The sequence below is a fragment of the Oncorhynchus tshawytscha genome, linkage group LG27, assembly GCF_018296145.1.
Source record: "Oncorhynchus tshawytscha isolate Ot180627B linkage group LG27, Otsh_v2.0, whole genome shotgun sequence".
In the NCBI taxonomy this organism is placed as follows: Eukaryota; Metazoa; Chordata; class Actinopteri; order Salmoniformes; family Salmonidae; genus Oncorhynchus; species Oncorhynchus tshawytscha.
The window spans coordinates 3883789-3907090 of record NC_056455.1 but is presented as its reverse complement, the minus strand read 5'-3'; the positions used below and the strand labels follow the sequence as shown (position 1 = coordinate 3907090).

Genomic DNA, 23302 nt, shown 5'->3' with positions numbered 1-23302 from the left:
TAATCTGGGATGTCTTGGCCTTGTTGTCATGCTGATTCTTTGAGTTGTGGTTAAACTCTGCCTGCCGGGATGTTAGGCTGCCTAGCCTATTTCCTCTTAGTTGTTTTGAGTGAAAATACTGAACTAAGCCTAATGTTATTCGACGGTATTCATTCTCCATCACCACTCAGCCAGTGTGTGCATTGAGGAGATTAACACCTCCTAACGGTAGGATCAAACACACCCATGAGTAGAGTTCGCCCGATTAATCGGAATGGCCGATTTAATTAGGGCTGATTTTCAAGTTTTCATAACAATCAGAAATCTGTATTTTTGGACACCGATTTGGCCACTTTTTATTTATTTAGTTAACTAGGCAAGTCAGTTAAGAACACATTCTTATTTTCAATGAAGGCCTAGGAACGGTGGGTTAACTGCCTTGTTTAGAGGCAGAACAACAGATTTTTACCTTGTCAGCTTGGGGATTCGTTTTTGCAACCTCCCGGTTACTAGTCCAATGCTCTAACCACCAGCCTTACATTGCACTCCACGAGGAGCCTGCGTGGCAGGCTGACTACCTGTTACGCGAGGGCAGCAAGAAGCCAAGGTAAGTTGCTAGCTAGCATTAAACTTATCTTATAAAAAACAATCAATCTTAACAAAATCACTAGTTATCTACACATGGTTGATATTAGTTTATCTAGCATGTCCTGCGTTGCATATAATCGATGCGGTGCCTGTTAATTTCTCATCGAATCACAGCCTACTTCGCCAAACGGGTGATGATTTAGCACTGTCGTTGCACCAAACCTAACCATAAACATCAATGCCTTTCTTTAAAATCAATACAGAAGTATATATTTTTAAACCTGCATCTTTAGTTAATATTTCCTGCTAACATGAATTTCTTACAATTAGGGAAATTGTGTCACTTCTCTTGCGTTCCGTGCAAGCAGTCAGGGTATATGCAGCAGTTTGGGCCACCTGGCTCATTGCGAACTGTGTGAAGTCCATTTATTCCTAACAAAGACTGTAATTAATTTGCCAGAATTGTACATCATTATGACATAACATTGAAGGTTGTACAATGTAACAGCAATATTTAGACTTAGGGATGCCACCCGTTAGATAAAATACTGAACGGTTCCGTATTTCACTGAAAGAATTAAACGTTTTGTTTTCGAAATGATAGTTTCCGGATTCGACCATATCAATGACCAAAGGCTCGTATTTCTGTGTGTTATTATGTTATAATTAAGTCTATGATTTGATATTTGTTAGAGCAGTCTGACTGAGCGATGGAAGGCAGCAGCAGGCTCGTAAGCATTCATTCAAACAGCACATTTGTGCGTTTGCCAGCAGCTCTTCGCAATGCTTCAAGCATTGAGCTGTTTTTGACTTCAAGCCTATCAACTCCTGAGATTAGGCTGGTGTAACCGATGTGAAATGGCTAGCTAGTTAGTGGGATGCGCGCTAATAGCGTTTCAATCGGTGACGTCACTCGCTCTGAGACTTGGAGTAGTTGTTTCCCTTGCTCTGCGGCTTTTGTGGAGCGATGGGTACGATGCTTTGAGGGTGGCTGTTGTCGATGTGTTCCTGGTTCGAGCCCAGGTAGGGGCGAGGATAGGGACGGAAGCTATACTGTTACACTGGCAATACTAAAGTGCCTATAAGAACATCCAATAGTCTTAAGGTTAATGAAATACAAATGGTATAGAGAGAAATAGTCCTATAATAACTACAACCTAAAACTTCTTACCTGGGAATATTAAAGACTCATGTTAAAAGGAACCACCAGCTTTCATATGTTCTCATGTTCTGAGCAAGGAACTTAAACGTTAGCTTTCTTACATGGCACATATTGAAATGTTACTTTCTTCTCCAACACTTTGTTTTTGCATTATTTAATCCAAATTGAACATGTTTCATTATTTATTTGAGGCTAAATTGATTTTATTGATGTATTATATTAAGTTAAAATAAGTGTTCATTCAGTATTGTTGTAATTGTCATTATTACAAATACATTTTTTTCCGGTCGACCTCTAACCATGAGTCCTGATTCAGCACTGGGCTAACCCTGGGCGTCTGGGCAGGAACAAGGTCAATGTTTCTCATGTATTTTTGAACCTTGGGACTAGCTGGTTCTCTAGCTCTGAGGAGTGGTAGCCTAATGCTGCACGCATGAGCGGTTTGTAAATCCATTTGCAGTGGCACTCGGAGAGCATCTCTGATAAGTCGGCAGCACCAGCTCTCTTTCTCACTCTCTCTCTTTTACTTCCCCCCCTCCCTCTCTCTCTTCCTCATACTCTCTCTCATCATGCTGCACTGAGCAAAGAGCGCTGTGCTGCAGAGAGCTGCCTATAGATTGCCTGCTCTGCCCTGGTCTGGCCTCCGAGGCACCCAGTGCTTTCCTTGCTTCCACCGACACGTCTGTAGTATGAGACCAATGTTCATGGTCCACACGTATGCCGTTAGAGACAGAGAGGGGAAATAAAGGGAGAGAATGATAGAGACAGAGAGAGAAAAGGGAGAGAGAGTGTGGTGAAGTACTGCCTCTATCCCATCCATCCCTAATAGCAGGGACTGACTGTGGAAACTAGGTCAGATCCACTGACTGAGGCAGCCAACTGTGAGTGGAGCGGGCAGGCAGGACTCCTGGAGTGGGTGACCCTCTGTCTGTAAAGACGAGCACATACAGAACACACACACACACACACACAGTCCCGTAACCCACTAGCCAAAACCTCAACTATAAACATAAACGACTCTATGATCTTGTTTTTACCGTCATCTTTGCTCTTACAACATAATTGAGCTGATTCATGGTTACTCGCAGTCTTAAGTCGCATATATTGACGTCATGCAGCCTTACTCTGTTTGCAGACTCAGCACGGTAACAATGTTTCTTAACATGTCTCTGGGTCTTGGGCTGTTAACTGCGTAATGGAGAGGCTGCTTGTTCTATCTGTAACAGACTCTACACCTGTCGCAGACTGGCCAATTAATTATGGTTAGCCTGGGCTTAAACGTGCTGACATGTCAAGGTGTGTTTATTGGTCAATATGCTGAGTAGAAGATTCAGACCCAGCGGGCAAAACTGGTTGCGATGATATCATTCCAATGACTTCATAATGACGCAGCTGCAACCAGCTTTGCCCGCTAGGGAGTAGTTAGTTTCTCTTGTACTGTGAGGGTGTCCAGGCGTTTTGGCTAAATGGGTGCTGCTATATTTTTTTTGGGGGGGTGATGATTACTACCTTGAAATAGATGGTTCACTTTGAGCCCATGAATGTCAATGGACTCGCCGGAGCCCTCCGTTTATTTATGGTCGATACTCTGTCACGTCATGGTTGACTTGACTGCGCCCTAGTTATCCACCTCCTCGGGGATTGAATGATAGCTAAACTTTTTTAGGAATCAGAATGAAGTTCAAAAAGGAAGGAACCCTTGTCAATTTGTGTGTTAGTAATGTTGCCTAATCCCAGGAAATTCAACCGATTGCATAAACCAGGCTGAATGGAAAGCAGCTACCTTGATGATTTCTTCTCTGTCTGCGTCCTTAACAGATTCCTTTCATGTCCTAATCTACTGTCGACAGAGAGCACACCGGCCTGGGCCTTGTTTGAAACATGTAATATGTATGTTTGAGGTTATTATTGCTTATTGTAATACATTGCAATGTAATATATTGTAATACAGTGTGGTAATGATACTCAATATCACTCTCAATAGTATTCATGTTACATCAATTTCCCACGTTTTCATTTCGGCATACCCAGAAAGTGACCAAAACAAGGTTAAAAATAGAGCTGGGATGATAGACGGAAAATGACCGACATTGCCTTTTATCTTCCCGAAACTTTTAGCTTACGTTAGTAATTCTAAGTGATTTTGCTACACAACGTTCCTGTAGGTCAAGGGTACTCAAATACTATTTAAGAAGGTTCGGTCAAACACATTTTCTAGGTGGCAAAGGTCTGGATTGATAATACAATTTATTTCCTGCAATTCTACACGTTTTGCATGGGGACTTTTTGTTGTTGCGGTTTTAAGGGAAGTTCCTGCAATTCTACGCATTCGTCCATGTCTTATGTATGTTTATATAAAACCAGGGGTCGAAGCCCGACCGAGTAAGAAAATAAAATCCAAATATATATATATTTTGAGAGGGGGACCCGCGGTCTGTATTGACCCTGTTCTGTGTCTGTGTCTGTATCCGATTCGCGGTCAGCCATTGAGTATGGGAGCTGTAAGATTGTTCTAAATGATTTGGTCAACAGTAATAGCCTATGCATTATGTTGATTCCTGCTATGAAAATATCTTCATGTTTCGCTGTCGGCTGATGACTTACTCCCACTCCCCACTGTGCGCACTTTTTTAAAATCCTTTGGCTTCCAACTCAGTTGCCTCACTTGAACAAATTTTGTCTACAGCCCTGTCGCTAATGTAAGGTCCTAACGCTAACTGTCCATTATTCTTATTTTTTTAAACATTTGTTGTATTTGTTGTTATCAGGAATAATACTTAGATTTATCGCGATATGACTTTTTGTCCATATCGCCCAGCTCTAGCAGCCCCCAAAAAAAAAAAACAATTTTATTGCAGATTTATCATTATCGCAAACAATGGGTCAATTTATCGCACTATGGATATTTTTCTATATCGCCCAGCTCCAGTTCAAAACCACGTAGCACAAACAGGTCCTCCAACCAGCTACCAGCTAATATGAGAACATATGAAAGCTGGTGGTTCCTTTTAACATGAGTCTTCAATATTCCCAAGCAAGACGTTTTAGGTTGTAGTTATTATAGGACTATTTCTCTCTATACCATTTGTATTTCATATACATTTGACTATTGGATGTTCTTATAGGCACTATAGTATTGCCAGCCTAATCTCAGGAGTTGATAGGCTTGAAGTCATAAACAGTGCAATGCTTGAAGCACAGCGAAGAGCTGTTGGAAAACGCAGGAAAGTGCTGTTTGAATTAATGCTTATGAGCCTGCTGCTGCCTACCACCGCTCAGACTGCTCTATCAAATCAGACTTAATTATAATATAATAACACACAAGAGCTCACAGATTAAGACCGTGCCCCTTGTAGAAGATACAAGACCTAGCCTACTTTTGGGTATGCGCGTCATCATCCACTCCTGAGTCACTGAAAATAATACTGTGACTAAGTTAGTATTGTGACGAATGATGGGCACTCTGTGTCGGGTCAGTAGGTCTGAGTTCATGGGGTATTTTTATGCCTCCGTCAGTGGCAGCAGGTCTGTTGCCGTAAATTAAAGGGGCAGTTCACCAGAAATTACATATTGGTTTCCTTACCCTGTAAGCAGTCTGTTGACAAGGTATGACCACAATCCATGCTTTGGTTTAGCTTCCCTAGCACTGTTTCCAAATGCTACAGTTTTAGCATATGTGACACAAATCCCAGTCAAGTCATGGTATCGATATTAGCATTTTTCGTGCATCTACATAGACTGCTTACAGGGTTGTAGTGGGGTAATATTTGACATATGCATATTATACACTGCTCAAAAAAATAAAGGGAACACTTAAACAACACAATGTAACTCCAAGTCAATCACACTTCTGTGAAATCAAACTATCCGCTTAGGAAGCAACACTGATTGACAGTAAATTTCACATGCTGTTGTGCAAATGGAATAGACAACAGTTGGAAATTATAGGCAATTAGCAAGACACCCCCAATAAAGGAGTGGTTCTGCAGGTGGTGACCACAGACCACTTCTCAGTTCCTATGCTTCCTGGCTGATGTTTTGGTCACTTTTGAATGCTGGCGGTGCTTTCACTCTAGTGGTAGCATGAGACTGAGTCTACAACCCACACAAGTGGCTCAGGTAGTACAGCTCATCCAGGATGGAACAACAATGCGAGCTGTGGCAAGAAGGTTTGCTGTGTCTGTCACTGTAGTGTCCAGAGCATGGAGGCGCTACCAGGAGACAGGCCAGTGCATCAGGAGACGTGGAGGAGGCCCTAGGAGGGCAACAACCCAGCAGCAGGACCGCTACCTCCGCCTTTGTGCAAGGAGGAGCAGGAGGAGCACTGCCAGAGCCCTGCAAAATGACCTCCAGCAGGTCACAAATGTGCATGTCTGCTCAAACGGTCAGAAACAGACTCCATGAGGTTGGTATGAGGGCCCAACGTCCACAGGTGGGGGTTGTGCTTACAGCCCAACACCGTACATGACGTTTGGCATTTGCCAGAGAACACCAAGATTGGCAAATTCGCCACTGGCGCCCTGTGCTCTTCACAGATGAAAGCAGGTTCACACTGAGCACATATGACAGACGTGACAGAGTCTGGAGACGCCGTGGAGAACGTTCTGCTGCCTGCAACATCCTCCAGCATGACTGGTTTGGCGGTGGGTCAGTCATGGTGTGGGGTGGCATTTCTTTGGGGGGCTGCACAGCCCTGCATGTGCTCACCAGAGGTAGCCTGACTGCCATTAGGTACCGAGATGAGATCCTCAGACCCCTTGTGAGACCATATGCTGGTGCGGTTGGCCCTGGGTTCCTCCTAATGCAAGACAATGCTAGACCTCATGTGGCTGGAGTGTGTCAGCAGGTTCTGCAAGAGGAAGGCATTGATGCTATGGACTGGCCCGGACATCATGTCTCGCTCCATCCACCAATGCCACGTTGCACCACAGACTGTCCAGGATTTGGCGGATGCTTTAGTCCAGGTCTGGGAGGAGATCCCTCAGGAGACCATCCACCACCTCATCAGGAGCATGCCCAGGCGTTGTAGGGAGTTCATACAGGCACGTGGAGGCCACACACACTACTGAGCCTCATTTTGACTTGTTTTAAGGACATCAAAGTTGGATCAGCCTGTAGTGTGGTTTTCCACTTTAATTTTGAGTGTGACTCCAAATCCAGACCTCCCATGGGTTGATAAATTTGATTTCCATTGATAATTTGTGTGATTTTGTTGTCAGCACATTCAACTATGTAAAGAAAAAAGTATTTAATAAGAATATTTAATTCATTCAGATCTAGGATGTGTTACTTTAGTGTTCCCTTTATTTTTTTGAGCAGTGTATATACCTCACGAGGGTCGTAATAAGACGAAGCAATTAGCCTATTAAAATGTTTTTCTGAGTCCATAAAATATAGTTAGACCATGTGCAATCAAGTATTATGTGTTTTGCTGACTAAGATCAAGGAATGGTCATGAGGAGCAAGTATTATTTAATAATGTTGTCAAACGATTGGACTCACATACAAGGCAGAAAGCTTAGGTACAAGGCAATACTAACATTAACAAAGCATAATTCTAGACATAAACACTTAGTGTACGAAACATTAAAGGACACTTGCTCTTTCCTTGACATAGCTTTCACCTGGTCAGTCTATGATCCCTTATTGATGTCACTTGTTAAATCCACTTCAATCAGTGTAGACGAAGGGGAGGAGAAAGGTTAAAGATGGATTTTTCAGCCTTGAGACAATTGAGACATGGATTGTGTGTGTGTGTGCCATTCAGAGGGTGAATGGGCAAGACTAAACATTTAAGCGCCTTTGAATTGGGTATGGTAGTAGGTGCACCGGTTTGTGTCAACCCCAGCAGCGTTGCAGTTCTTTTCACGCTAAACAGTTTCCTGTGTGTATCAAGAATGGTCCACCATCCAATGGACATCCAGCTAACTTGACACAACTGTGGGAAGCATTGCAGTCAAAATGGACCAGCATCCCTGTGGAAGTCTTTCGACACCTTGTAGAGTCCATGCCCCGACGAATTGAGGCTGTTCAGAGGGCAAAATCCATGTCTCAATTGTCTCGAGGCTTAAAAAGCAATCTTTAACCTGTCTCTTCCCCTCATCTACACTGATTTGAAGTGGATTTAACAAGTGACATCAATAAGGGATCAAAGCTTTCACCATTACAGGCAGAACCGGATTGAGATTATGACGTCATTTCAACCAGTTTTGCCCAGTATTTCCCCGCTGGGTCTGGGTTCATGATCCGCATTATCCGCAAACAATACCGGCTTCTCATCGAGTCAGGATAATGCCTGCCTTAGTTGCACAAACGGCATCAACATTTTCATTCAGGCATCTGAAAATAGAGCCAACGTTAGGGGATTTTGTTTCCGATCACCAGAAACCTTGTTTTGAATTTAGCCTAATCTTCTCTGTAATTACAAGAAAGAAGGCCGTGGTTCCCTCTTTGGGGAGAAATCAATGCAAGGCTCTTGTGAACTAAATTGTGTAATACTGTGGGGTAATTTCAGAACAAACCTTTCTTCTGTTTTACATAAAACCGGTCTGCTTTCCCCTTAGCCTTGCAGCTTCACCCTCTCGACCCTCCCAAGAGGGCAGTCTTCCGGGGCTGAGTCACATCACAGCTACTGTACAGACGGCCCCGGGCGGAGCCAAACAGTGGCAATGACACTCCGAAGGAGGGCCCCAGAGAGGGCAAGGTGGATGCATTGCTGTAGCCTTTCTGGGCTCTTTTTTTCTTCCTCTGGTATTTTCTGGGACAGTGAAAGCAGGAAACCCCCAGTACAGCACATTGGAAAGAAACATCCCACTGTTCCATATTGTAGCAGCTTGTTTTCCTGTTTCTGCATTCCATCTCTGTCCCACACGATGCTCTACCCATTCTCCTCCTGACTCTCCCCCTCTGTTTCTCAGAGTGAATCGGCTGAACCAGCTGTATTTGTCAAACGTTCCTTGTCATTCTGTGCGTCCCAAATGGCACCATATTCACTATGGGCACTGCTTTGGGACCCTGGTCCAAAGTAGTGCGCTATATAGGGAATAGGGTCCCATTTGAGACGTTGTGTGGATCTGCATGGATGGGCAGCGAACACTCCGAGCCTCAGACTACAACCGTTCTCCCTCTCTCCTCTTTAAAATTCTGTCTGACTGTGTCCTGTGGTCCAGCTGCAGACCTTGAATGACACCTCGAACTTTACGGTTACACAACAGTCAGGTGGACTTCTCTTAGTCGGCACGTTCTGCTTTACTCTGTTGTCACACAGAGGAGAAAGTGAATGTCGAGGAAGTGGAAAGGACTGCTTTCAACGCAGTCCGGCCTGGAGTCGCCAGTATTCACTAATCAGGTTCAACAATAGTCTTGCAAGAGTTTAGTTGGTTAGGGTTACGTAAAGGGAGGAGAAAACTGTTTGTTTTGAAAGGGTTTAGCTTTAATCAAACCCCAAATCAGATCATTAAGATCATCTCATAAGGTTCGCCCCCCCCAGAAACAGCTCCTAAAAATATTCTCATATATGGCATGTGTTATGCCCAAATCGCCCACGTACTTGCCTCTGGCCTAATTCCACATGGATTTACATGGTATGCTGAAACCAATTCAAGTGAAAAACTGAAGGCTGCGTCTAGCCTAATCTGAGAGGAAAGCGTCTAGGCTATTCTGCAAAAAATTGTTATTGGAAACGACACCGGAGGAGAAATGTCTCTATTTCATGTCTAAAATGTCTCTATTTCATGTCTAAAATGTCTCTCGTTCATCTCTAAAATGTCTCCCGTTCATCTCTAAAATGTCTCTATTTTATCACTGTATCTACCGTCTGACATTGGGGATGCAGGCTAGATTGAGAGCCAAGCATTAGAAGACTGAGGAGAGTTCCTCCATTTCTTCTCTTTTGGATTCTGCTGTATCATGCCGCTGCATTGGGCTGGGCGTGTGTCCCCCGGTCTGAGCATGCGCCAGCTTTCTTTCTGCAAGGACCAGAGGCTTTGCAGGCGCACCTTCCCTCTCCCTCCCTCCCTTCCTTCCTTCCTTTCCCTCTCCCTCCCTTACCCCTTTAGCCTCTCCTCTCGCTCTCTTTCCCTCTTCCAGCAACAGTCTCATTCCCCTTGTCCCCTTCCTCTCTAACAGTCTCCTTCTCTCTCTACCTACCTGTCAGTATCGATCTATGTCTTCTATTCTTTCACTCCCATTCCCCCTCCATCTTTTTTTCTCCCCCTCGCCCTTTACCGCCCCTCATCCCCCCCTTAGACACAGTCCCCCTGTCTCGTTCTCGTTGTGTCGTCTGCTTTCCTTCTCTCCCCGCTCTTTCTCCTTCTCTTTCTCTTTCTCCTCTCCATCGTTGATAAACTGAAGGAACCTTTCAGGATTCGTGCAAGACAAAGAACAAACAACAGTATTATCAGAAAGCTTTGAGAATGTTTTTTTATAGGTGAATTTACAAGAACTGCAGATGATATGATCTCCGACTGCGCTCAAGGCTTTCAAATATCTCACATGGCTAAATCCCACGCTGCATACTTTGTCCTTGCTGTGTTCTATCTGCTGCTCTGATACATTCTCCCTTTAGCTTTAACATGCCTTTCTTACAGCAAGGCAGTGGAGTTAAGGGCTGGGTCGTCTCTGACGCGATCGTGTTTAGAGTGGAACCCCCCCCTCCTCTCCCTCAGATTGCCCCTCTCTCTTTCCTTCTCTCTGCTTGCTGCAGCGACTACTGATGAATGTTAAAGAGGAGCGAGAGAGAGAGAGAGAGAGAGAGAGAGAGAGAGAGAGAGGCTTCCTTTGGGCGCTGCCTGGCCATTCAGCAGGCTGGCAGCTCTCTCTGAATGCAGCGCTGTTCTAGCTCCGCCCACCACCCCCTTCCCTGTCTGCTGATGTATAGTTGTGTGTGTGTGTTAGAGAGAAGTCCTATTCAGCGAGTAGCTCTCCAGGCTGACAGAGCTCCAAATCATCTCAGCCATTGTATTCCTCCCGCTCTTTAAAACTGCAATATGTAACTTTTTGGGCAACTCGGACCGATTTCACAAATAAATGTGAGTTCTTGATCTGTCATTCTCATTGAAAGCAAGTCTAAGAAGCGGTAGATCTTTTCTTATGTGCCCTATTTCTTGCCTTCCCGTTCTTAAGTTTAGTTTTTGCACACTAGCTTCAAACGGCTGAAAATACAATATTTTAGATTGTATAATAAATCTGCATTTTTTTTTTCACAAACGGAGGACAAAAACACGGTGACACTAAGCAAGAGCAGTGTGGGTGTTCCTTCTTTTTTCTCATCTTATTCAACTGTTACCAGGCACCTGCAAAGAAAGGATAGCTCAGATGTGCAAGTGCCTCTTGAATTTTGTCACATAAACTGAAATTTATGGGGAACTTTTAGAATTTTAGCAACCAGGACATGGCGTACCAACTTTTGCATATTGCACCTTTGAAGTATTACAGAAAGACAATCCACAGAGGAGAAGACATGGGATGAGAGACTGGGGAGTTTTTAGGTGACTGTCTAACATGCTCTGAGATTTGACCACTTTCAGGCTATGTCCTGGACAAATAGAGACATTGGTTAACACGTCTTGTCCCGATGCTTGGGTGTAAAACAATAATCAGGACCAACAAATCAACAGTCACATAAACGGGGTGTAGGCTAGGCTCATCGTGTCAAACATGGAGAAAATGTTTATCCAGGCCTAGTGCTTTGCCTTTGATGACATGTTCCTTGACTAGGGGTGTGAACGCTTAAAACGTTTTAAACGAAATTGGGATGAATTCCGAAAGGAAAAACTATGTTTATTTTGTTGGGGTTTTCTTCTCCACAAAACTTCAATCACAGTGCAGCCTGGGTAGCTTGCTCTTTCTCTTCGCTAATGATGCGAGACCAGTGCGTTCAGTCTTCGGTCTGTTGTGTGTAGAATATCCTAGCCTATTCATTGATGATTGGCCCTGCTTTACACAGTTGTGTGTGTGTGTGTGTGTGTGTGTGTGTGTGTGTGTGTTGGCCTGGTGTTGGAGGGTGCTCAGCTAAGTGCGGGACAAAGATTAGGTGTAAACGCCTGTGGGATGTTCAAAAAAGAGGATTAACATGAGCATCCATCTGCCCCTCTGGCATTTCAGATCCAAAATCATATCACCAATTTGGTCTCCTCTCTCCCTCCGGTTTTTGGGTAGTTGCCTCCTTTCTTTGTATCTCTCCAACTAGCTGAATGGAGGCATTCAGTTGTACAACTGACTAGGTATCCCCCTTTCCCTTAAATGGGGCCCTGCTCCCTCCTCTTTAGTAACTGAGTGAGCCTATTTGCAGTTAGCCTACGTCTTTCCCCGCACCTCTTTGTTCGAGCCCGAAGGTAGCCTAATTGCAGTAGATTGACAGTGCATAAGGAGGGCTGTGGTTCTGGTACACACCGGGCTGTGATGTGATGCTCTTTGTGACTGCTCTGTCTGTGTCTCTCTCAGTCTCACTCTCTCTCACACACACACAGGTTTGGGGGCTTGACCAGAACACTGATCCAGGACATAGGCTAGCTAACAGTTGCCAAGTGCTCCGATCTCACAGATCTCACAGTGGCCAGATCTCAACCTCCTTACTATTGGCCCATGCCTATTCCGAGTGAGGTGAGGTCCTCTAGAAAAAAATACTCTAAGATCAAGTTAAGATGTGGTTAGCTTTTTTTCGCCAGTACAGGGGTCTGAAGCAGGTCCGATGCAGGTCTGAAGCTGATTGCATTTTGGTCAGAAAGCCATCCTCTGTGCGGCATCGCTAAATGACGCAGTTCTACAGTCTTGGAAAGGCAGTCCAGAAAATGCACACATGGAAGAAGCCCACGTCGTCAAGTGACCCCCAAGCATGACAGAACACAATCACCCTCTTAATAATAAACACAAAAACACGCCTCTCATAACCCCAACCAAACCGCTGGACTTAAAAGATAACAGAAACAGGATACGCCTGGCAGGCTGCCGTGTGTATTTTGAGAGGGACTTCCCCTTCGAGAAGACAGGAGGAACCCCTCCCCCCGCATTAATAGGACCCTATTATTGGTGCATCTGATCTTGTAGTCTCTATGAGTTGCAGTGCAAAGCTGGTTTCTGCAGGAAGAGGGGCACGCGCGTGTGTGTCCTTGTGCGTGTGTGTAGTCTCTGAGCTGCTGTTTCTGCAAGAGCAGGAGAGGAGCCCTCATGGTTGGCCAGTGTTTATCTTGGCCACTTCCACCATCTTGCTTCATAACAAATAGAAGCATGCTCGCATTACAGTACACCAACCCTGACATGATGACATCCGTTACAGGGTAGTAGCTCATACTTGTAGCTCAATGTCACATGTAACATGAATCATGATTATCTAAGCTTAGCTGAGGAAGAGGAGGATTGCCTCGAGTCTGTAGAGTAACTCGAAACGTTCGAATAGCCTAGGTGTCGTCTCTCTACACTCGCTATTGAGGTGACGGCTTTGCTTGGGGACTCGAATCAGGGAGGAAACAGGCTAGGTCAAGCGACGTTGAGACGTTAGGCCCACGTTTCTTTGGTACGTCCTTCGGTACCACATTAGACATGATGGAACTTTAGACCCTACCTAGCAAAAACCTGAAGAAACAAAAGACACCGAGCCGAGGCCATTCAAATCATGATCACTGAGAAAGGGCGTCAGACAAATGTTTTTGGAATTTCATCTTCCCCTAGCCGCCAGTCCGTTGTTGCACCACGTCTGCCTGCGTTAGCAAAGCCGACTGCCCTTTCAGCTCCTAAAGTCCTTTGATTACATAACGCTTATATAAAGTGAGGGGGAGACAAAGGGAAAAAGTCCCGATTGTCCCCATCAGTCCCTAATGAGGGGGCGACATAGAAATCGCAGTGTTGCAGCCCGTTGGTGTGACAATGGCAATAGGAGATCTGGGATCAACAAATCTGGGATCAGGCTAGGGCTGCCTGGGATGAGTGGACAAATCCGTTGCGGTTCTTGTATGAAGGGTCTGGGTTGGTGACTAAGACCTTTGGGCCGGAATACACTGCACAATAAAACTGTGGGAGAATTCAACAGTGCGCTGGTATCGGTCTGTCTAGCTCTGCAGCCATATCCCTCTCTGTGGGGAACAGCAGAGGCCCAACAATGCCGGGTGTCGATTTGGAGTAGTTGTCAATGACTTCCCGTTCACCTTTGACATTGTAGCCTATTACGGAGATCCCAACAACTTTGGTTGGTTCTCTCAGGCCTCTGCTCCTCTGACACACTTTTGAAGTAAGCCGAACCTCTCGGTTCAGTCCGTGTTCCGTGCAGTCTGAAAATGCGGAGGCCCCCCATCTAATTTTTCAAGACATCTATTGAAAGCAGCAATGATCTGTCTCCACCTGCCAAAGTAGCTTGTGTGAATGACATCAAAATGAAGGTCTCCAAACTGAATGGAGCGTTAACTAACCTTGTCTTTTTTCTTCTTCCTTCCCTCTCCTCTCTCCCAGCCTGAACTCGCTTCGCCATGGATCAGCATCAGGACTTCAACTCGAGCATGGACGGCCACGCCGCCCTGCAATTCAACTCTGGGGAGACCACGGCCTCGGCTGCCCTGGCCAACATGACCCTGAAGGAACCCCTGGACCAGCGGGAGGTTAAGAAGCCTAACGGGATGCCAGACGCACACATGGGACCTGGGGACATGAAAGGTCAGTGATGGACTAGGTCACTACGACTGTAGATTTTGACAGCGGGTGGGTTATGGAAAAGAGAGAGCAACAGATACATATTCTTGGAAAATAAGTTTCTTAGAATCTGGTCAATCTGTTTTAGGATTTCTTGTAGACCTTAATAGTAAAAAGCAGACTGTGGCGATCTGTTTCATCCAGACAGATAGAGGTCAAGGATGTTATTGTTGGCTGTTCTCTGCAGTACCCTTCCTGAAATTGCATGGTTAAATAACCCTACAAATGTGTGTGTGTGTGTGTGTGTTTACAGTAATCCAGGCATTTGGGTCAATCTCTCCTCAGACAGACATTCTATCCTGTATTATACAGACCCGACACTCTCTTCCAGAAAACAGGATTCAGATGGTGAAACAAATCATCCTGACAGGCCACAAGAGCAGGGAGAGGGAAGCATTTTGGTTTTTACTGTCATCTACAGAGGATCTTAAAGGGATTCGAGGTTCTGGCAATTAGTCCCTTTTCTACGTACCCAGTCAGACGAACTCGTGGATACCATTTGCATGTCTCTGCGTGCAGTATGAAGGAAGTTAGAGGTAGTTTCAACCAGCCAATGCTAACTGTCGTTAGCGCAATGACTGGAAGTCTACAGGTACAGTAGCATACGCCCGAATTTCAGAGTGTCCCTCTAACGTACAGAGTTTTGCCCAGTTCTATTGGATGACATGCACCAGCTGTCTCAGCTTTTTAGGTTTTGGTTACTGTACTGTAGGCCGACAGTATGTCAGCAACCACTTGAGGCTTAAATATTACAATGATGGAGTCTATCTAGGATGTTGCTTGAAGTTCTCCATTCGGGTATTTTTAGCCTCCGTATTTCGCTTCATGTAGAATATTTCCTCTTTAGGGCGCAGAAGGGCATTTCTACCACTCGTATTGTACAGCTTACACTACACCACTGAAGAACAAAAGGAACAACTTCTAAAGCAAGGCGTCTTGTGTTTTGAGTTGGAAATGTAGGGCAAACTGGGACTGGGGGCTGTTCTTTTTTCCAAAATATATTCCACTGTACATCTTAACTGCCTCACTGCATCCTCAATATGTTCACCTACCTCAAAAATATAGGCTAGCCCGCTCTTTTGTTCCAACTAACCTGATGTGATGCCCCCTTTTTTGTTTCTCTCTCTCTCTCTCTCTCTCTCTCTCTCTCTCTCACTAACTAATAATCTTGCCTCTGTCTCACGTAGAAGATTTGCTGGAGCTGTCACCTGAACTGAAATCACAGCCTCGAGCACCAGTGTCAGAGGTGTCTGTGTCTAAGAGCGACCTCTCGGGTATGCCGCTCCTCACATCCAAACCCCTTTTTTTTCTATTAGGGGCTGTGTGAGCTGCAGGGTTGGGCTCAATTCCATTTTGTTTAGTGTCCATTCACGATGTGTTTCAGGAATTGACTCATGAATCAGAAATACTTCATAAACGAATCATAAATTGATCATTGTGAAATGGAATTGAGTACACTGCTGGTTGTGATTGTGCCTCTTGTTTGTGGCTTCAAAAGCAATTTGCTCATTTGGTTCCATTTTGCCTCTGCCTCTTCGCGAATCATCATCCAGCTTCTTGTCACAACCTCAACAATGCATTTGTTTTTAGCGTCTTGCTTCACAGCTGCCTGCTTCACTTTTCACAGATAACCCCGTAACACCTGGATTCTGAGTGCCTTTTGTATCCCCCAAAATAATGTGCTGCTGACCTCTCTTTTCCCCCTCTCTTTTCCTCTCTTCTCCTCCTCTATTTTCCTCTCTTCTCCTCCTCTATTTTCCTCTCTTCTCCCCCCCTCTTTTCCTCTCTTCTCCCCCTCTTTTCCTCTCTTCTCCCCCTCTTTTCCTCTCTTCTCCCCCTCTTTTCCTCTCTTCTCCCCCTCTTTTCCTCTCTTCTCCCCCTCTTTTCCTCTCTTCTCCCCCTCTTTTCCTCTCTTCTCCTCCTCTATTTTCCTGTTTCTTCCTCCAGTTTTCAGTTTACGTAATCGGCACCAGTGCTTCTTTTTAATTATTTGCAGCGACCAATGCTTCTTTTGAATTAGTTTCCTCTCTGTCTGTAGGAATGAGAGAGAGGTCAGTTCTTCAGAGGGCGTCTGCCTTTCCTTCCTAATGCATTTTAATGAAATCTCCTGTCGGGATTTGAGGATGATTCCGCTGTTCCCCTGTTGCTGGCCTCGCAACAATCCATGATATTTCCTGCTTCTCTTCATAAATTGCATAAAATTTTAAAAAAAGGATGAATTATTAATATTATGCCATGCTTCTGAGTTCTGTTCTGAGTTCTGTTCTGTGTGGGTGAACCATCTTGTTGTTTGTAGCTTTTCAGAGCACTTTTCATTCAGGTCACACTGATCGAAAAAGCCAACCCCACCCAGATTGTAAGCATCGTGCATCAGGCCTGGAGTTGTGGCTCTCGTATTCACGATTGGGATGTCAGCATCCCAACTGTTAGCATGAAGTGTTAGGCTCTCGTCAGGACAAAGCTGGTGAACGTAAGCTTCCTGTATTTATAGACAATTGTCCCGTCGGCGGTCAGTCAGTTAAGAACCGTTGTGGTTTTGAATCCTGAGAACAGCGTTGCGTAAGTGGCACTCTGCAGTAACATGCTCTCTCAACAGTCACGGCCAACAGGTGGTGCCATGGTAACAGAAGGCTGAACCTCACGGTCAGAGCATTTAAACTTGGTCTGGCATTATCGTAGGGTTGATGTCACAGTGCTTCGGGTCAGCACGGTGGTGCCATGGTAACAGAAGGCTTCGGAGCTAATGGGTCAATATAGTCCCCACTTAACCGGGGCTGTGGCCTTGGTCAGCACGGTGGTGCCATGGTAACAGAAGGCTGAACCTCACGGTCCATATAGAGCCATAGCTAGTCACCCCCAGAGCATTTTAAACCTGGCTCGTAGGGTTGATGTCATGGACTTCATTCATCCGGAGACGGAGAACTGTTAATGGTTGACATGGAGAAATCATCAAGCTGTCCTGAAATCAAAAATTGCTGATAAGCGTTCCTTATTAACACCTATGCTACCCCCCCCCCTAACCCCAGAAAATGTTAGGTACAATGCCTTTGTGAAGTAATACTCCTTGATTTATTCCACATTGTGTTATGTTACAGCCTAAATTCATTCCTCTACACACAATAGCTCATAATGACAGTGAATTTCTTTTGTTGGATTTTTTTTGCAAACTGATTGAGAATGAAATACAAAAATATCTATTTTTTTACCTTTATTTTACTAGGCAAGTCAGTTAAGAACAAATTCATATTTTCAATGACAGCCTAGGAACAGTGGGTTAACTGCCTGTTCAAGGGCAGAACAACAGATTTTGTACCTTGTCAGCTCAGGGATTTGAACTTGCAACCTTTCGGTTACTAGTCCAATGCTCTAACCACTAGGCTACACTGCCGCCCCAACAGTATAAGTAAGTCTCTAATAGCTTTCCACACCAGGATTGTGCAATATTTGCCTATTATTATTATTTTAAAAATTATTCAAGCTCTGTCAAAGTGGTTGTTGATCATTGCTAGACAATGTCACTCAGGAACATTCACTGTCTTCTTGGTAAGCAACTCCAGTGTAGATTTGGCATTGTGTTTTATGTTATTGTCCTGCTGAAATGTGAATTCATCTCCCAGTATCTGGTGGAAAGCAGACTGAACCAGGTTTTCCTCTAGAATTTTGCCTGTGATCCATTCTGTTTATTTTTATCCTGAAAAACTCCTCAGTCCTTAAAGATTACAAGCATACCCATAACATGATGCAGCCACCACTATGCTTAAAATATTGAAAGTTGTACTCTGTAGTATGTTTGGGGCAAATCCAATAAAACACAATACTTTGTATTCAGGTTAAAAAAAAACATGCATTTGCCACATTTTATGCAGTATTAGGTCTACTTTAGTACCTTGTTGCAAACAGGATAAATGCTTTTGTAATATTTTTATTTTTTACAGACTTCCTTCTTTTCACTCTGTCAATTAGGTTAGTATTGTGGAGTAACTACATGCGAGTTCATGCAATGTATGAAGTGACTTGTCATGCACATTTTTACTCCAGAACTTATTTAGGCTTGCTCCAGAACTTATTTAGGCTTGCTCCAGAACTTATTTAGGCTTGCTCCAGAACTTATTTAGGCTTGCTCCAGAACTTATTTAGGCTTGCTCCAGAAGTTATTTAGGCTTGCTCCAGAACTTATTTAGGCTTGCCATAACAAAGTGGTTAAATACTTATTGACTCAAGACATTTCAGCTTTGAATTTTATTGAATTTATAAACATTTTGAAAAAACATAATTCCACTTTGAGATTATGGGCTATTGTGTGTAGGCCAGTGACAAAACAATCTCAAATGAATCCATTTAAAAATTGAGGCTGTAAATGCGGGAAGAGTCAAGGGGTGTGAATACTTTCCGAACACAATGTAGATCAACAGATAGACCGTGTGGGCAGTCGTGCCCCTTCATTGCCCACACTTGGGCACGACCGAGAGCAAGTTAGTGGTTTTAGCGAGCTTTAGACTAGAGGATTTATTTCAGCAGGCGGCGTATGTGTGTGCTTGGTTAAGTTTGATCATAATTGTGTGAGTGCTCGCTGAATGTTGGGAGATCAGCTTACCGGTGTACCTGTAGAAAGTCTAATGAAGTCCTCCTTTTCTCCTCTTCCTCTCCCATCGAACCCTGGACCGTGTGCAGCTACCGGAGGGACGACCGCTACAGGTCAAGGTATGACTACAATACCCATCTGACATCTCTCTTCCTCAGACTACACGTAGCCATGAGGAAGTAGAGTTTCTGAGACCAACTACCGTCCATGCATATCCATATCAAATCATCCTCAACGTCTCTATTTTCAACTATTCATCCCAGTTGCTCATATATACCTAGTGGAACCAAGGTTGGGTTTACCATTGAGTGTAATGGACAAACTTCTGCATTGATTTGAACCACAACTCATCTCAATCCCCATTATAGTAGTACCACGGCGTGTGCATTATAGAACAGAGGACACTGTCTGATTGTAATCCGTTTCACTATATAGATTCACAATTGTATATTGATCCCTTGAAATGTATTTATCTTAAGTGGGTAAATGGAGTTTGATTTCAAGAGCAAAGTTGATCCTTTTCAAGGATGTCAGAATTGATCTTACGCTGAGTTGTTACCACACCATAACTCTAGTTATAACCATGTTTTGTTTACATGTAATTTGTTTAACGTTACAAACATTGGAGTTAAAACAAGCTTATTTTGGGTTCTGATGGGATATGACTGTCGAACTAGATCTCGAAGGCAAAAGTTATATTCTTCAAGAATCAATGAATGCATATCATTCATTTCTAAGTTATATTCTTCAGGAATCAATGGGTACATATCATTCATTTCTAAGTTATATTCTTCAAGAATCAATGAATGCATATCATTCATTTCGAAGTCCAGAAATGGACGTAGCAACTGCAGATTTCCCCTTTTTAAAAGGAAGAGAACCATGATGTACTCGTAAGTGAGGCTAGCAGCCAGAAAACCCACTGCAAAGCCCATTTGCAAATTGGACAGTGCGACATTGATTCATCGCCATTGCAATTTCATTTATCACGTGGCTTTTCACAACAATCCACGAGAGAGAAAAATACAGCGCTGTTGCATCATTGTGAGTACTGTGTTGAATGAGACCGTTTTCGGTGTGGACGTGATACGGCTTGGCTTTGATTTCTGCTGTGAATTTGGTTGATGGCAGAAGTTGATGGTTTAGTGTTTGAGCTGTAAGGTGCTTTTTATGAACCCATATTTGCGTACATAGTTCATGGCTCTCATTGCATATAGTCTACCCATCTTTTCTGCTATAAACATGGAAGCAAAATGTTTGCAACTGCAAACTGAGCTTCTTATAAAAATAAAAAAAACCTACAGCTCTCAACGTTTTAGGTACAAAAACGATCCAGATAATTGTAGTTTATGCATTTTGATGTTTCATTGTTGTTCCTGTTGATGCCAGCAAAAAAAAAAGGTTCCTTTGCCCTTTGTTTTGTGTACCTTCTCCTTCAGTGGTTCTTTTCTTTCCTTTCCATTCTTTCTTTTCCTTTATTTCTGTTCCTTTTGTTGGGTGTTGAATGTATGTCTCTGAGGAGGAGGTAAGTGTCTCTAACACCACAGTCCTGCTGTGGATCTATCCCTCTGTCCCTTATCGTTCTGCTTCCCGGTTCCCACCACACCAGAGGAGCTCACCGCATCGCTCAGCCCCACGCCAGGAGGCCTCAGTCCTGCCACAGAGAGCGGCCGCAGCAGCAGGTCCGGCTTTGCCGACGGTGGGAGTGAAGATGGGGAGAGAGCTGGGTCGGTGAGCCCCCGGGCGTCTCCTTCAGCCCCTGAAGCCCCAATCGAGAGGGACACTGCAAGGCTCTTCTCCCCAGACTCGCTGGGGTCTGAGCTGAAGAGGAGCCCGTCTGACAAGGTCTCTGATGTCTCTGTGGGCCACAGCTTGAGCGGCTCTGGGTCTGAGGACGAGGATAAGAAGGACGTATGTGAGAGCAAGGAGGCTCCTACCTCGGCCTATGAAGACATGATCAGTCCTGAGAAGCCTCAGAGCCCTCTTTTCACAGAAAAGGAGGGGACGAAAGAGCAGGAGGATGAAGAAAAAGAGGAGGATAGCGACGAGGAAGAGGATGAAGAAGAGGAAGAGAGAACCGAGGTGTCAACAATCCGCAGGAGGCCACGGCGTGAAGCCAGCTCAGAAGAGGAAGAGCAGGAGAAAGATGAAGGTCGCGCCCCTGTCATTCCTGTTGCCATGACTCCGGAGGAAGCCAAGCAGCGCGTCCTATCCTTTGACTACACAGAGCCTGAGGGACACCCCCCTGGTCAGGGCATCCCTTCAGGGTGGCAGAACGGAGCAGACAAGAGCCCCCCAGGGAGCAAGAGTCCTGACTCCAACAGGGCCGACCCTGGATCTCCCTTCTCCCCTAGCACCGCAGCCGACCAGACCCAGGACGAGTCTCCTCTCATCGAGCATCAGCCAGAAGCCCTTGACGAGGTGGAGCAGGTGACTGAGGAGGAGGTGCAGGAGGAAGAAGAGGTGCAGGAGAAGGTAGCTAGTCCCCTGCCCATGATTGCTGTGCCCCAGATGGAGGTTGAGCCCGTCCAGAAGGATGACGAGCCTGTGAAGACCTCAAAGGACACTCAAGGCCAATACCTGGAGTCTGCAGACGAGGCCGGCATCGCAGCGGTGACAACAGCTCAGTCGGTGATCAAAGCCAAACCTGCAGAAGCCAAACCTGCAGAAACGAAGCCTAAGGCTGGCAAGCCTGCTAGTGGCCTCAAAGGAGATGCCAAAGGAGGTGCTCCCACAGCAGCCAAAGGCCCGGTCAGGAAAGATAAGAAAGTGACCACTACTGCTGTTGCCCCTCCCACCGCCGGTAAAGCTCAGAAAGCACCCCCAAAAGATGCCGCCCCACCGGGCAGAAAAGCAAATGTTCCAGGTGCCCAGCTCAAAGGTCTGTTTTCTGTTCTAGTTTATCAATCCCACCTCTCCACCACCTCCTTTCTTTTCTCTCACAGATCCTTTTTTTCTTACTTGAGCAACACAATAAAGCAGCACCCTTTCTGAAAAACACGCACAAAACGCAAAACATGAACGTGTTCGGTTGATGAAACGGACTGCTTGTAGCCACCACCACCACCGGTTTCTTTCTTGTGTCTCTTTGTTCACTTCGTTCTCTTTCGAGCTTTATCTTCTCTGTGTTTGTGGTCTGTGTTCTGTCTGTGTTTCCAGCCCCTGTTTATGTCACTAACCCTCCTGTGCCCAAATTATTTTTGCTGGCAATGTTTTCCACTGGTCAGCCCCTTTTGCATGTCACTTGCATGTTTGTTGGGTGTGCAACATCACATCATCGTGACTGTGTATTTATGGGTCACCTTCCCTTCCACCTCCCGTCTTCTGAAACACACACACATACACACATATACACACACACACACACACACACACACACACACGTACACACACACACACACACACATATATATATATACACACACACACACACACACACACCACACTCTGACTACTGTTTCCTATCTATCTATCATATTACCAGAAAAGTGTAAGTCAGCACAGTTTGTCAGTGTACATGGATGCTTACATTAAACCGACCTCCCCCATCAGTAGTGGTATTTGTTACACACTACCACTACTAATCAATAGATGGTTCACTGGTTCTCTTAATGCTAATCAGGTTGCCTAAATTGCCAATTACCAATTATCAATAATCATGTGCTGATAAGCACATGATATGATAACAAAATGATTCCCGTTTCAAATGGTGCATTTTCTGTAAAAGCTTTTTTTAAATGATTACTGGACTCCCAAGAGTCTAAATAATGAATCAGTTGAATGGGAACCACCCACTCTATCAATACAGCCCTGTCACTCACTCAGGGTCCTAGTTGGACTAATGGGGTCGTCTATTGATAGGAGAGAAACATTACTGCCTGCCTAACTAACCATTTGCAAGCATCACAGTCACCACGGAGACCCAATTTCGTGCTTATCCAATAACACGCAGGCTTGACGTTAAATAAAAAGGACGGTTTTTAAGCTGTTGTCTGTACCACATTCATTGGCCCTAAAACTAATTTAGTTCCCCCCTCAAATGATTAGCTTAGTCCCAGACAGTGTATTATGTTCTCTGGGATTCTCTGAGTGGACTGATTAGGGGGATAGAAATCAGGCCAAGAGGCTTGAAGTCATTTTTGAGAGTCTAGTTTTTAATATAGATGACTTCATGTGCTAAAACCTCCCCATGCAGTGTAATGTCAATACACAGATTAATTGCGAATCTGGGGCAAGTTTCAAATTAAAGTTCAATAAGAGTTTATGACAAATTTACTTTCTGGCAATTCATTTCATGCTGTTGACAATTACTA

At 44.6% G+C, this 23302-nt stretch overlaps 1 protein-coding gene across 7 annotated transcripts in view; it reads left to right on the top strand.

Moving 5' to 3' along the window:
- The window catches only part of LOC112225897 (microtubule-associated protein tau), a 40871-nt gene that overhangs the window by 4804 nt on the left and 12765 nt on the right, over positions 1-23302 (top strand). For 4 of the 7 annotated variants that reach the window (XM_024390025.2, XM_024390026.2, XM_024390020.2 and 1 more), the window contains exons 2-5: positions 14171-14371; positions 15595-15681; positions 19079-19108; positions 20599-21870. In XM_024390025.2, the coding sequence (XP_024245793.1) occupies positions 14188-14371; positions 15595-15681; positions 19079-19108; positions 20599-21870 (1573 nt within the window). In that variant the 5' untranslated portion in view covers positions 14171-14187. Of the gene's footprint in view, positions 1-10612; positions 10759-12198; positions 12332-14170; positions 14372-15594; positions 15682-19078; positions 19109-20598; positions 21871-23302 lie in introns of those variants that run through there. The other 3 variants (XM_024390022.2, XM_024390021.2, XM_024390024.2) reach the window with 3 other exon arrangements.